The sequence below is a fragment of the Salmo salar genome, chromosome ssa24, assembly GCF_905237065.1.
Source record: "Salmo salar chromosome ssa24, Ssal_v3.1, whole genome shotgun sequence".
NCBI lineage: Eukaryota > Metazoa > Chordata > Actinopteri > Salmoniformes > Salmonidae > Salmo > Salmo salar.
The window spans coordinates 15823828-15839137 of NC_059465.1; the positions used below are offsets into that span (position 1 = coordinate 15823828).

At 46.9% G+C, this 15310-nt stretch overlaps 1 protein-coding gene across 3 annotated transcripts in view; it reads right to left on the reverse strand.

Annotated features, from left to right (window-relative positions):
• Positions 1-1937: 1937 nt before the first annotated feature.
• Positions 1938-15310, reverse strand: part of LOC106584997 (ATPase MORC2A) — a 29994-nt gene continuing 16621 nt past the window's right edge. For all 3 annotated transcript variants that reach the window (XM_014170716.2, XM_014170714.2, XM_014170715.2), the window contains exons 16-27: positions 10124-10252; positions 9877-9982; positions 9546-9765; positions 9108-9374; positions 8544-8786; positions 7269-7412; positions 6162-6219; positions 5904-6042; positions 5167-5340; positions 4938-5031; positions 2970-3158; positions 1938-2857 (exon numbers count right to left, since the gene is read on the reverse strand). In XM_014170716.2, the coding sequence (XP_014026191.2) occupies positions 2789-2857; positions 2970-3158; positions 4938-5031; positions 5167-5340; positions 5904-6042; positions 6162-6219; positions 7269-7412; positions 8544-8786; positions 9108-9374; positions 9546-9765; positions 9877-9982; positions 10124-10252 (1832 nt within the window). In that variant the 3' untranslated portion in view covers positions 1938-2788. The remainder of the gene's footprint in view (positions 2858-2969; positions 3159-4937; positions 5032-5166; positions 5341-5903; positions 6043-6161; positions 6220-7268; positions 7413-8543; positions 8787-9107; positions 9375-9545; positions 9766-9876; positions 9983-10123; positions 10253-15310) is intronic.

The following is a 15310-nucleotide window of genomic DNA, read 5'->3' on the forward strand; positions in this document are numbered from 1 at the left end:
TGAGAGAGAGAGAGAGAGGGCTAGGGTGTGAGAGAGAGAGGCTAGGGTGTGAGAGAGAGGCTAGGGTGTGAGAGAGAGGCTAGGGTGTGAGAGAGAGAGAGGCTAGGGTGTGAGAGAGGCTAGGGTGTGAGAGAGAGAGGCTAGGGTGTGAGAGAGAGAGAGGCTAGGGTGTGAGAGAGAGAGAGGCTAGGGTGTGTGAGAGAGAGAGGCTAGGGTGTGAGAGTGAGAGAGGCTAGGGTGTGAGAGTGAGAGAGGCTAGGGTGTGAGAGTGAGAGAGGCTAGGGTGTGAGAGTGAGAGAGGCTAGGGTGTGAGAGAGAGAGAGGCTAGGGTGTGTGTGTGAGAGAGAGAGAGAGGCTAGGGTGTGTGTGTGTGAGAGAGAAAGTGAGACTAGGGTATGTGAGAGAGAGAGGCTAGGATGTGTGAGAGAGAGAGAGGCTAGGGTGTGAGAGAGAGGCTAGGGTGAGAGAGAGAGGCTAGGGTGAGAGAGAAGAGAGTCTATGGTATGAGAGAGAGAGAGAGAGAGGCTAGGGTGTGTGAGAGAGAGAGACAGAGAGGCTAGGGTGTGTGAGAGAGAGAGGCTAGGGTGTGTGAGAGAGAGAGGCTAGGGTGAGAGAGAGAGAGAGAGGCTAGGGTGAGAGAGAGTCTAGGGTGTGAGAGAGTCTAGGGTGTGAGAGAGAGTCTAGGGTGTGAGAGAGAGAGGCTAGGGTGTGTGAGAGAGAGAGAGGCTAGGGTGTGTGAGAGAGAGAGAGGCTAGGGTGTGTGAGAGAGAGAGTCTAGGGTGTGAGAGAGAGTCTAGGGTGTGTGAGAGAGAGAGAGACGAGGCTAGGGTGTGAGAGAGAGAGAGAGACAGAGAGGCTAGGGTGTGAGAGAGAGAGAGAGAACTAGGGTATGTGAGAGAGAGAGGCTAGGGTGTGTGAGAGAGAGAGAGGCTAGGGTGAGAGAGAGAGAGAGTCTAGGGTGAGAGAGAGAGAGAGGCTAGGGTGAGAGAGAGAGAGAGTCTAGGGTGAGAGAGAGAGGCTAGGGTGTGAGAGAGAGTCTAGGGTGTGAGAGAGAGTCTAGGGTGTGAGAGAGAGTCTAGGGTGTGAGAGAGAGTCTAGGGTGTGAGAGAGAGTCTAGGGTGTGAGAGAGAGTCTAGGGTGTGAGAGAGAGGCTAGGGTGTGAGAGTGGCTAGGGTGTGAGAGTGAGAGAGAGGCTAGGGTGTGAGAGTGAGAGAGAGGCTAGGGTGTGAGAGTGAGAGAGAGGCTAGGGTGTGAGAGTGAGAGAGAGGCTAGGGTGTGAAAGAGAGAGAGGCTAGGGTGTGAGAGAGAGAGAGAGAGAGAGAGGATAGGGTGTGAGAGAGAGAGAGGCTAGGGTGTGAGAGAGAGAGAGAGAGAGAGAAAGGCTAGGGTGTGAGAGAGAGAGAGAGAGGCTAGGGTGTGAGAGAGAGGCTAGGGTGTGAGAGAGAGAGAGAGGCTAGGGTGTGAGAGTGGCTAGGGTGTGAGAGTGAGAGAGAGGCTAGGGTGTGAGAGTGAGAGAGAGGCTAGGGTGTGAGAGTGAGAGAGAGGCTAGGGTGTGAGAGTGAGAGAGAGGCTAGGGTGTGAAAGAGAGAGAGGCTAGGGTGTGAGAGAGAGAGAGAGAGAGGCTAGGGTGTGAGAGAGAGAGAGAGAGAGAGAGAGAGAGGATAGGGTGTGAGAGAGAGAGAGGCTAGGGTGTGAGAGAGAGAGAGAGAGAGAGAGAGAGAGGCTAGGGTGTGAGAGAGAGAGTGAGAGAGGCTAGGGTGTGAGAGAGAGAGAGAGGGTAGGGTGTGAGAGAGAGAGAGAGAGCGTAGGGTGTGAGAGAGAGAGTGAGAGAGGCTAGGGTGTGAGAGAGAGAGAGAGAGAGAGGGTAGGGTGTGAGAGAAGCTAGGGTGTGAGAGAGGTGGTTGAAAGCAGCTAGGCAACACTGATTAGTTTTTTTCAACACTGGGTTAAACAAAGCTTCAACACAGGGTAGAAAAGGCTTGACCATCTGATGGCAACTAACATCAAATCTGGCACTCAATGGGACTGGATTTGCATCAGACTGTGACTGGTGGTAAAGGGGTTATGGGTCAGGATTAGAGGTCAGGACGCTATTATAGGTTTATGATTCATGTAATTTCTCTCCACCTGATCACAGATCAATATGGAGAATACTTATGAATCTTAACTGCTCCATAGTTTAGGTTACCATCAGACCCTCTTCTGAAATCAGAGAACTGCCTGTCATCTACATCACAGGAACTTTGATCGGCGACGCTTGGTGCCGTACTTGGACTGGCGTGCGTATGTATGCGTGTACGCGGCACAAGATCAGAACACAGCAACAGAGCAGAATCTGATCCCCACCTACAGATTGAGAAGAGTTTCAGTTCTGCAGTCAATCAGGACTGGTTGGTGTAACATACAGTAGCGTAACAGAGCTTGTATATAACATAATAGATTGTTGATATAAAAGGACTAAAAAGAGATGTCCGTTACGTGCTAATCTCAGAATGGACCATCCAAAACCAGAGCATGCTAATGTTAAATAAACAACAACAGACCGAGAAACACAAAACCATACTGCAGTTTTATAAAAACAAACTTGGGGACCAAACGGCAACAGCAGCAGGTCAGGCAGCAGCTGCCTCTCCTCTCCATCTGCAGAGCGGGGCGGGCAGGCCTCGTGGAGGGTTATGGGTAAAGAGCATCTGTAGCGGAGCTACAGAGCTACAGTACTTTGGGAAGTACAGACGGACCCAAGGTTCTGAGAGCAAGACAGGGTTCCGAGAGTCTGTCTGTCTCCTCACTAGTCCCCCTTGGTCAGCAGGTCTTCGATGTAGGCATCCAGTTCGTCATCCGTGTTTATGTCAATGTCCTGCAGGAGGGAAGGAGCGACATTCCATTTCAGTTTGTCCGTGTGCGTGAGTGCGTGCATGCGGGTTCTCATCTTCTCTGTAGCTAAGTTTCGATTTTGGTGTATGTCTTACCTCCTGTACTTTCTGCAGCAGTTGTACGATGTTGGTTCGTAGTTTCTGCAGCTTCTCGTCTGCCTCTCTGAGTTTGGTCTCAGCGCTGGTACTCTTCTCCTCCACAGCTTTGGCTCTGGCGTCAGCTCTGCTCTGGTACGAGTTACACAGAGACTGGAGACCCAGCTCATACTGCTGGAAATACTCCTTCTGCAGACGCATGCATACACACGGTCAGATAGATATATGCACTACCGTTCAAAAGTTTGGGGTCACTTAGAAATGTCCTTGTTTTTAAAAGAAAAGCACATTTTTTTGTCCATTAAAATAACATCAAATTGATCAGAAATACAGTGTAGACATTGTTAATGTTGTAAATGACTATTGTAGCTGGAAACGGCTGATTTTTAATGGAATATCTACATTGGCGTACAGAGGTCCATTATCAGCAACCATCACTCCTGTGTTCAAATGGCACGTTGTGTTAGCTAATCCAAGTTTATCATTTTAAAAGGCTAATTGATCATTAGAAAACCCTTTTGCAATTATGTTAGCACAGCTGAAAACTGTTGTTCTGGTTAAAGAAGCAATACAACTGGCCTTCTTTAGACTAGTTGAGTATCTGGAGCATCAGCATTTGTGGGTTCGATTACATGCTCAAAATGGCCAGAAACAAAGAACTTTCTTCTGAAACTCAGTCTATTCTTGTTCTGCGAAATGAAGGCTATTCCATGCGAGAAATTACCAAGAAACTGAAGATCTCTTTCAACGCTGTGTACTACTCCCTTCACAGAACAGCGCAAACTGGCACTAACCAGAATAGAAAGAGGAGTGGGAGGCCCCGGTGCACAACTGAACAAGAGGACAAGTACATTAGTGTGTCTAGTTTGAGAAACAGACGCCTCACAATCCTCAACAGGTAGCTTCATTAAATAGTACCCGCAAAACACCAGTCTCAACGTCAACAGTGAAGAGGCGACTCCGGGATGCTGGCCTTCTAGGCAGAGTTGCAAAGAAAAAGCCATATCTCAGACTGGCCAACAAAAATAAAAGATTAAGATGGGCAAAAGAACACAGACACTGGACAGAGGAGCTCTGCCTAGAAGACCAGCATCCCGGAGTCACCTCTTCACTGTTGACGTTGAGACTGGTGTTTTGTGGGCACTATTTAATGAAGCTGTCAGTTGAGGACTTGTGAGGCTTCTGCTTCTCAAACTACACACTCTAATGTACTTGTCCTCTTGCTCAGTTGTGCACTGGGGCCTCCCACTCCTCTTTCTATTCTGGTTAGAGCCAGTTTGTGCTGTTCTGTGAAGGAAGTAGTACACAGCGTTGTACAAGATCTTCAGTTTCTCGCATGGAACGGCCTTCATTTCTCAGAACAAGAATAGATTGACGAGTTTCAGAAGAAAGTTCTTAGTTTCTGGCCATTTTGAGCCTGTAATCGAACCCAGAAATGCAGATGCTCCAGATACTCAACTAGTCTAAAGGCCAGTTTTATTGCTTCTTTAATCAGCACGACAGCTTTCAGCTGTGCTAACATACTTGCAAAAGGGTTTTCTAATGATCAATTAGCCTTTTAAAATGATAAACTTGGATTAGCTAACACAACGTGCCATTGGAACACAGGAGTGATGGTTGCTGATAATTGGCCTCTGTACACCTATGTAGATATTCCATTAAAAATCAGCCGTTTCCAGCTACAATAGTCATTTACAACATTAACAATGTCTACACTGCATTTCTGATCAATTTGATGTTCTTTTAATGGACATTTCTTTTTTGCATTTCTTTAAAAAAAGAAGACATTTCTAAGTGACCCCAAACTTTTGAACGGTAGTGTATATATATATACACACATACATACGATTTTGCTTTGGTATGAATTACAATGATATGACTGTCTACTATGACTGCAGCAGACTCCAGGGCAGGTCTCTAGAAGACATGGGTTAAAGTTAGAGGTCAGGAGTTAAAGGTCAGTCTCACCATAGGGAAGGCCACTAGCTCTTCTGCGGTCATGCTGTTGACATCGTCCTTCGGGATCCGGAAATCAGGAGGGAAGAAATAACGCAGCAGCGTCCTGAAGAGAACACCACACACAAAATGAGAGTTGTGACATCCCCGTTCCATTTGCCCTCTGAAAAAAAACTAGCAATTGGAGGCCAAAAACCAACAGGTAGGACTCAATGACAGAGTATCAGGTAGTCATGGTTACCTCATCATGTTGACCAGGTTGTCAGTCACCTCTCGACTGGTTCCTGGTTGGGTGGTGTCGGGTTCCATGGGGGCGGGCCCCTTTTCAGTCCCCTCCCCTTGCTGTGTGTCAGGGGTCTGGGAGAGGGGAGAGGGCGGTCGCATCAACCTCACCTCCTCACTGCCTTTGAAAACCCTAATAACAACAACCATAAATTATACCAACAACCTCAACCTGCCCTTAACCACCGTAATAACAGCACCGCAAAACTCCTGAGCACAGAAACGTATCAAAACATTTGGAAATGAAATAGAAACTGGCACATCATTGGCCACTGGTACAGCATAGCGATGGGGGAAAAAATCTTTACAGTTACATATGCAATATTATTTTTGGACAATATATTGATATTTTACTCCAAGTACCGATTTAAATAAATAGAATAGCTATAGCTTGTTCTCCATCTTTTTAAATAGTGAGCCAACATGTTTTCAGCACTTATTTGCCTGACTGATCAAAACTTGTTTTCTCATGCCCCTTCTTGTCTCTCTGCAGCAGACATAGTTCGCAATATAATAAAATAGCAGTATCAAATTGCAATACATACAGAATCGTGAGAATCGCAATACATATTGTATCGGCACCTAAGTCTTGTGATAATATCGAAATGTGAGGTCCCTAGCAATTCCCAGCCCCAGTACAACACACATATAAAGGGAAAACAACAAAGCACAAACACGGTGAGTTGGTGAGCCTACCATCGGTCCTTGGGGGTGGATCTGGGGACGTAGTCAAACTTCACCTTCCAGCGAACGCTCTGCTTACTGGTTTCCACAGCAACCACTTTGCCTGTGAACCATTCCTTATTCACACGTACCTCCACCAACATACCCTTATCTTCAGGAGACAACAGAGGAATTTGTGAAGCTTTGTCCTGAAACTCTGATGTCTATGGCATTGCTAATAGGAAATCTTCTCAGCAAATCAACTATCATCAAGAATGTAATGAAAATCACCTTTCTGAGCATTCTTCGGTTCATTCTCTGGGTGCTCGTCCTCTGCACTGCCTGTCACCTAAAAACATTACACACAGAAAACACACTGCTCAAACTGTCTAGTAGTAAGTGTGTGTGAAGAAATACAAGAGTGGTGTGTTATTGAGAAAAGAGAGCAGGAGAGCAGAATATAAGCAACTATATATAGAATAGTTGAGACAGATGGAACCTTTGTGTTGGGTCCTCAGGTTTGCGTGTCAGTATTCCCGTACCTCACACTAGACTACTGCAACACAGTTTCCCTGCCATAAACCCTCACATTGGTGCCACAACAAAGAGATGTGCAGGTTCGTTGAAAAAAACATGCCATTTATGGATATTGATTAGAGATTGTCAAAGATGCACAAACTCCAAAATAATAGTTCAGATTATTTGGCTTCCAATATGTGATCTATAGGCTGAGAGCTTCATAAGCCGTTTATTCAATTCTGGGATTTGAATAGTGTGACAATATTTGGAGAGAATCACAACTTGGGGTGCAAAATCAATTCTAGCATTATTTCATCTGCAGTTATTCTTCTGCTATTTATTCTGTTACCAATAATACGTCAATGTTAATAATATCTTCAGATTACAATGATGTCTCTTAACTAAATGCAATCTATTAGCTTCCAAAATGTAAATAGGTATATCTAGCTGTAATTTAACACATTCTGATGGAATGGCTTGTCCTGCACTATGTAAAAAACCCACAGTGCATTGAGTGAATGTTGGGAAAAGATGTCGGTTCCTTTCTAAACATAGCAATGTGAACGCAAAGAGGAAAAATAAGTGAAGTGGCAAAAGAGTCGAGTCCTCATTCAAAAGCAAGATAAGAGTTTTTTGGTTTTTCTTAACCCCAAAGTTCACTTTAAAGAAGACTGAGATCAGATATTTTAAAGAGGACTATATGCGAAAACCCCCTTAAGAGTAGAGTTAGGAGACAGACAGGACCCATTCCATTTAGAGTAGAATTATGAGAGAAGGAGAGGATCTATTCTATTATGATTAGAGTTAGGAGAGAGGGATAGGACAGATAACATTATGAGTAGAGAAGGTGTAGCCTCTTGCGCCGTGGCTGGTGGGTACCTTGGCTCTCGCCCCAGCCGAGGGCTTAGGCGGGGTGGGGATGGGTTTGGCTGGCGGTGGTGTTGCGGGGGGCAGCCTTGTTGGTATGGTAGCACTCCTCTTCTCAGGCAGCGGGGGTTTGGTGCTGAGTGGGGGGGTGGGTACCTGTGGGGTCGATGACATCACATGACCTCTGAACTATGGGTAAACTGGTGTGCTCCATGTGTCAGACTCGTGTTCTTCCTCCAAAAGAGCTTTTCCCCTCTCCGTACCTAACATCACCTCTCCGTACCCAACATCACCTCTCCGTCCCTAACATCACCTCTCCGTCCCTAACATCACCTCTCCGTCCCTAACATCACCTCTCCGTACCCAACATCACCTCTCCGTACCCAACATCACCTCTCCGTACCCAACATCACCTCTCCGTACCCAACATCACCTCTCCGTACCCAACATCACCTCTCCGTACCCAACATCACCTCTCCGTACCCAACATCACCTCTCCGTACCCAACATCACCTCTCCGTACCCAACATCACCTCTCCGTACCCAACATCACCTCTCCGTACCCAACATCACCTCTCCGTACCCAACATCACCTCTCCGTACCCAACATCACCTCTCCGTACCCAACATCACCTCTCCGTACCCAACATCACCTCTCCGTACCCAACATCACCTCTCCGTACCCAACATCACCTCTCCGTACCCAACATCACCTCTCCGTACCCAACATCACCTCTCCGTACCCAACATCACCTCTCCGTACCCAACATCACCTCTCCGTACCCAACATCACCTCTCCGTACCCAACATCACCTCTCCGTACCCAACATCACCTCTCCGTACCCAACATCACCTCTCCGTACCCAACATCACCTCTCCGTACCCAACATCACCTCTCCGTACCTAACATCACCTCTCCGTACCTAACATCACCTCTCCGTACCTAACATCACCTCTCCGTACCTAACATCACCTCTCCGTACCTAACATCACCTCTCCGTACCTAACATCACCTCTCCGTACCTAACATCACCTCTCCGTACCTAACATCACCTCTCCGTACCTAACATCACCTCTCCGTCCCTAACATCACCTCTCCGTCCTCACTCGTCTTCCCTTCCCCTTTATCTTTCCGTTCCCTCTCCTCTTACACATGCAGTACTTTCCTGTGTCTGTCTGATACATTGTATACAGATATTCTATAGATTGACAGTTTGATAGTCTGAGCAGTGAATGTGTGTGTTTGTGTGTGTGTGTGTGTGTGTGTGAGTGAGAGAGAGAGTGTACCTCCGCCACCTTTCCCCGTTTGAGTGGAGCTTTCTCAACAGCTTTCCCACGATTCCCCACTGCAGCTGCCATCTTGGATTTCTTGGGCTGAGGCTCCTTCTCCTCCTCTTCTTCTTCTTCCTCCTCCTCCTCCTCCTCTTCTTCTTCCTCCTCCTCCTCCTCACTCTCCTCCTGCTCCATCACTCTCTTGCGCTGGCTGCTAGCAGGTGTGGTTGCTTTGGCAAGAGACGATTTGGCTTGAATCTGTAGAAACACCATAGATATTACTGATACTGCTAAAGGACCATAAAGGTATTTGGAAAATTATTTTGGTATTTGGCAATTAACTCATGGATTCCATTTTTATGTCTCTGAATCCAGTTTGAAGGAAGTTAGAGGTAGTTTTGCGAGCAAATGCTAACATTCGCAAACATTTCTAAAAACCTGTTTTTAATAGTGCAATGACGAAGTCTACCTCATCCGACTCTGGGTAAGTAGATAAATGGCTTAATTCCCAAAGTCTCTCACTATTTTAACATAACCGTAATAGATTTGATAAAGGACAACACACACAAACATACTCACCCGTGAGCTGCGGCTTGGAGGGGTGGGTTTGGCGGGGATTTTGGCTGGGGCTTTGGGGGCGGGCTTAGCTGGAGGGGGTGATGGCTTCGCTGCAGCTCTGGCTCTAGATTGGTCGACTCTGGAGGCTGGGGCAGCAGGCCGGGCGGTCGGTCGAGGTGAATTGGTAAGTTTGCGGTTGAGGGCTGGCGGCTGGCTGGGGGCGTTCTTGAGGAGGGCGGGGAGAGGGGGGGAGCGAGGGCGTGAAACACGCTCTGAAGACCTGGTTGCCTAGGAGACAGAGAGAACATGAAACATTATATACAGATATCAGGAGACAGTATGTGTTAATGTGTGAAACCAGTAGAGGTTAAGTATGTCTGTATACATGTAGTGTGTGTTTACCTGTAGATGGGGAGTATTTGTGACTGTGTGACTGTGTGTGTGTGTGTGTGTGTGTACCTGGGAAGAACTGTCATTCATGGGTCTCATGCTGACGTCCAGAGGCAACTTCTTCACATCTGCTGCTGATTTGATGGTGCTGGTTTTCTGCAGAGCCTCTAGTTTCTCCTGCTGCTGTCTGATCTTCTCTGTCAGTTCTTTCTGTTTGTCCTCGGCCGTCTGCCTGTCCTTCTTCAGAACTCCACATGGGAGGTTCTGTTTCTGCTCCGCTGCATCACACCTACAACACACACAACATTTGAGATATACTGTATGTGGTGTTCCTGCAGGTGTGTGTGTGTGTGTGTGTGTGTGTGTGTGTGTGTGTGTGTGTGTGTGTGTGTGTGTTTACCTGTCCTGAGTGCTGTCAGGGTTCATCAGACACACCCAGCTGTCTGGGTAACGTTTATCCACCGCATCCATCTGGAATGGCAGAGTCCTCCACTTCAGACATTTATCTACAGAGATAGGGAGAGAAAGACAAACCTCAGAGCTTGTCTATTTATTTAAATATGTGTGTGTGTGTGTGTGTGTGTGTGTGTGTGTGTGTGTATGTGTGTGACTTGACACACTTTAAAGTGTCTCTGTGTACAACTCACCACACTGTATGGTGAGGGGTATCTCCATGGCGCGGCGTCTCTTGTATCTCTGCTCAGCCGAGGGGAGTGAGGACCAGCTGGCCGACAGGTACCCAAACTCATCCCAGAACTTCACTATGCCCTTCTGAGCTAAAAAAAGTGGGAAAAGCAGAAACATGCTAGACATATGGACTAAGGCTGTTGCAGAAACTATACAACCACGCGTAACTATGCTCATTAACAGTAGTGTGTCTAACTAGAGCTATACACAGATTAATAGTTACATTGTTTTGCTACCCTTGATATGTATATTTAGCCTACTAAACATCCTGCCTGCATGTATTGTTGTCCCCCTCATGTTGCACCCTAGACAGGGCGCGCAAGGGGGAGGGGCATGGTAGACTGGACGAGGGGGCGGGGCATGGTAGACAGGAAGAGCGGGGCGGCGCATGGTCGGCAGAGCGCGAGGGACATGGTAGACAGAGAGCGAGGGACATGGTAGACAGAGAGCGAGGGACATGGTAGACAGAGAGCGAGGGACATGGTAGACAGAGGGCGAGGGACATGGTAGGCAGAGAGCGAGGGACATGGTAGACAGAGAGCGAGGGACATGGTAGGCAGAGAGCGAGGGGGAGGGACATGGTAGACAGAGAGCGAGGGGAGGGACATGGTAGGGGCGAGGGACATGGTAGACAGAGAGCGAGGGGGAGGGACATGGTAGACAGAGAGCGAGGGGAGGGACATGGTAGGCGGGAGGGACATGGTAGACAGAGGCGAGGGACATGGTAGACAGAGGGCGAGGGACATGGTAGACAGAGAGCGAGGGGGAGGGACATGGTAGACAGAGAGCGAGGGGAGGGACATGGTAGAGCGAGGGACATGGTAGACAGAGAGCGAGGGAGGGACATGGTAGACAGAGAGCGAGGGGGAGGGACATGGTAGACAGAGAGCGAGGGGGAGGGACATGGTAGACAGAGGGCGAGGGAGGGACATGGTAGACAGAGGGGGAGGGACATGGTAGACAGAGGGCGAGGGACATGGTAGACAGAGGGCGAGGGACATGGTAGACAGAGAGCGGGGAGGGACATGGTAGACAGAGAGCGAGGGGGAGGGACATGGTAGACAGAGAGCGAGGGGGAGGGACATGGTAGACAGGGCGACGGACATGGTAGACAGAGGGGGGGGAGGACATGGTAGACAGAGCGAGGGGGAGGGACATGGTTGACAGGGCGAGGGGGAGGGACATGGTAGACAGGGCGAGGGACATTGTAGACAGAGAGTGAGGGGTATGGTAGCCTACACTTGGGTAGGGGATTAACTGTATTCCTTTAAGAAGTTTTTGATATTCTTTCAATGCTTTAGCTTACAATGTTAGTTGTATACTGTAAAAAAGTGGAGAATGTCAACTTTCTTAACGCTAGAATTACTAATTTAATGTAACCCTGAAGCTATATGTATTTATTTAACTATGTAAGTCAATTAAGAACTAAATCTTATTTACAATGACGGCCTACCAAAAGGCCTCCTGCGGGGACACATTTTTTTATTTATTATAAAAATATAGGACAAAACACACATCACGACAAGAGACACCACATAAAGAGAGACCTAAGACGACAACAACAGCATGGGAGCAAACATGGCGGCAGCAGCATAAAACATGATACAAACATTATAGGGCACAGACAACAGCACAGAGAACAAGATGGCAGAGACAACAATACATCACGCGAAGCAGCCACAACTGTCAGTAAGAGTGTCCATGATTGAGTCTTTGAATGAAGAGATTGAGATAAAACTGTCCAGTTTGAGTGTTTGTTGCAGCTCGTTCCAGTCGCTAGCTGCAGCGAACTGAAAAGAGGAGCGACCCAGGGATGTGTGTGCTTTGGGGACCTTTAACAGAATGTCACTGGCAGAACAGGCGTTGTATGTGGAGGATGAGGGGGAGTGAGGCCTAAGAGGGTTTTATAAATAAGCGACGTGTATACAGAGATGACCAGTTTACAGAGTGGTATAGAGTGCAGTGATGTGTGCTATAAGGAGCATTGGTGGCAAAACTGATGGCCGAATGGTAATGAACATCTAGCCGCTCGAGAGCACCCTTACCTGCCGATCTATAAATTACGTCTACATAATCTAGCATGGGTAGGATGGTCATCTGAATCAGGGTTAGTTTGGCAGCTGGGGTGAAAGACGAGCAATTACGATAGAGGATACCAAGCCTAGATGCAACCTTAGCCTGCAGCTTTGATATGTGCTGAGAGAAGGACAGTGTACCGTCTAGTCATACTCCCAAGTACTTGCATGAGGTGAATACCTCAAGCTCTAAACCCTCAGGAGGTAGTAATCACACCGGTGGGGAGAGGGGCATTCTTCTTACCAATCCACATAACCTTGTTCTGAACACCTCCAAAACAAAGGTAAAGGGCAGAGAAGGCTTGTTGGACATTAAGAAAGCTTTGTTTTAGAGTGTTTAACACAAAATCCGGGGACGGGCCAGCTGAGTTTAAGAGTGTATAATCTGCATATAAATGGATGAACGAGCTTCCTACTGCCTGAGCTATGTTGTTGATGTAAATTGAGAAGAGTGTGGGGCCTAGGATCGAGCCTTGGGGTACTCCCTTGGTGACAGGCAGTGGCTGAGACAGCAGATGTTTTGACTTTATACACTGTACTTTTTGAGAGAGGTAATTAACAAACCAGGCCAAAGATCCCCCAGAGACAACAATACTCCTTAGCTGGCGCACAAGAATGGAATGGTCTACCGTATCAAAAGCTTTAGCCAAGTCAATAAAAATAGCAGCACAACATTGCTTAGAATCAAGAGCAATGGTGACATCATTTAGGACCTTTAAGGTTGCAGTGACACATCCATAACCTGAGCAGAAACCAGATTGCATACCCGAGAGAATACTATAGACATCAACAAAGCCAGTCAGTTGATTATTGACAAGTTTTTCCAACACTTTTGATAAACAGGGCAAAATAGAAATAGGCCTATAACAGTTAGGATCAGCTTGATCTCCCCCTTTAAATAAAGGACGTACCGTGGCTACCTTCCAAGCAATGGGAACCTCCCCCAGAGGAGAGAGTGTAAAAAGGTCAGAGATGGATAGCCTGAGTGCACTTATTTCTAATTTGCCTGAACGAGAGCCAGTCAGCATGAGTATGCTTGTGCCGAGCGATTTGCCAAATGGAATTCTTGAGCTGGAGTAACTACCACATCACCGTCAAATCAGGGGCCGAACCTGTTTTAAATTCTTATTTTCTTTATGGGTACGTATTTGTTAACGATACCACTGAAAATATCAAAAAAGGAAGGTCCAAGAGTCTTCGTCAGAAGGGATTAAGCTGATTCTATACCAATTTACAGAGGCCAGTTCATGAAGGAAGGCTTGCTCGTTAAAGTTTTTTAGCAAGCGTCTATGACAAATCAGGACAGGTCGTTTTACTGAGAAGCCATTACAAACAGGCTGTAAAACAGTGATCACTAAGGTCATTACAGAAAACACCAGACTGATAACCATCAGGATTATTTGTGAGGATAACATCGAGGAGAGTAGCCTTTTCTGGGTGTTTGGAGTCATATTTTGTGGGATTGGTAATCTGAGAAAGATTTAGGGAGTCCCATTACTTTAGGAGATGGGAGGGTGGTTTAAACATGTCCCAGTTTATGTCACCTAGCAGGACAATTGCAGACTAAGTGTAAGGGGCCAGGAGAGGGTACAGGCCGGTGCTGATGGTGGCTGATAACGCCCAGCAACAGTCAACAAAGAGCTATTTGAAAGTTTACTGCTTAATACCAGCAAATCAAATTGTTTGGGGACAGATTTGGTGGAGATAACTGAGTACTGAAGGTAAATATTGCCACTCCCCCACCTTTGGAAGATCTGTCTTGCCAAAAAAGGTTATAACCAAAGGCTAACATCAGTGTTCAAAACACTCTTTCTTAACCACGTCTCAGTAATGAGCTTTCAATTTATCAACTTTTGGTAACAAGCTTCTAGTGTTAACGTGCAGAAAACCCAGGCTTTTACGAAAGCAGAAATCAGTGAAGCAGATATCAGAGCACAAATCAGAATTGAGGCTAGCAACAGATGGGCCAGGATGTAAATGCACATTTCCAGATATAATCAGCGGTAATAAAATCAGGGCACGGCAGAGGACAGGGAGATCTCTGCAGTGCTGATTTATAACATCTGAATGTGCATTCGATGGCAACAAGATAATATTGTGCAGCAATTCCATCAGGTACCATGAATACAAAGCTGGCGAGAGGTGGTTAGAACAGGATGGAAGGTCAAGAGTCCGTGTAACCAATAGAGAGTCAGAGTCTGAGAACAAATAGTCTGTCCCACAGTTGGGTAAACAAGCAGGTTCCTAGTCAACAAAGCACGCAGGAGTCATGAGGCAAATAGCATAAAGCACAAGAGAAAAATATAACAACTTGGGGCTAGCCATTGTAAGTTCATAGTCACTTGCCCCAACAGTGTGTGTGTGTGTGTGTGTGCTGGAGGCGAACAAAAGCTCGGGGAGAGGCAGTGGTATCTGTACCAGACAGGGGGAGACAGGCCAGGGAGGATGGTGAACAGATCACCAGGTGGAATCCAAGCAGCAGTGCAGCAGGCAACGGGAGTAGGTGTCACACCTACTTGGGAGAAGCTTTTTTTGGAAGATAGATTCCTTGTAGAAAATCTAGCAAGTCTCTGTCCACCATCTTTTCCATGTGGAAAAGGAGGTTGTTAGCTGGCTATATCTTTTCAGTTTCGGCAAATGATCCTTTACGACGTCCAAACAAAGTTGTCCTGTGGCTGTTGTATTTTGTGGATTCTGAGGATATCTTCCGATGTGATCAAATCAACAATATTGTTTCTTACTAAGGTAATTTACATTTGAAGTGTCCTGGCTGCATATCAGTTAAACATAGAGATGAATCCAGGGGATCGAAGGGGCTTCAAAGGCCACTGCATTTGGGTGGGGAGGGGGGCTGTGAAACTCTCCTGCCATTGTTAGGCTCAAGAGTTTTAACACCTCACTTCACACTTCAGTGCTAATTTTAGTCAGTTTCTTTCCTAGCAGCTTGGTAGCTTAGTAACCTTATTTATTTAAGCAATAAAGCCTGAAGGGATGTGGTATCTGGCCAATATACCACGGCTAAGGGCTGTTCTTAAGCATGATGCAGTGGTGTGGAGTGCCTGGACACAGCCC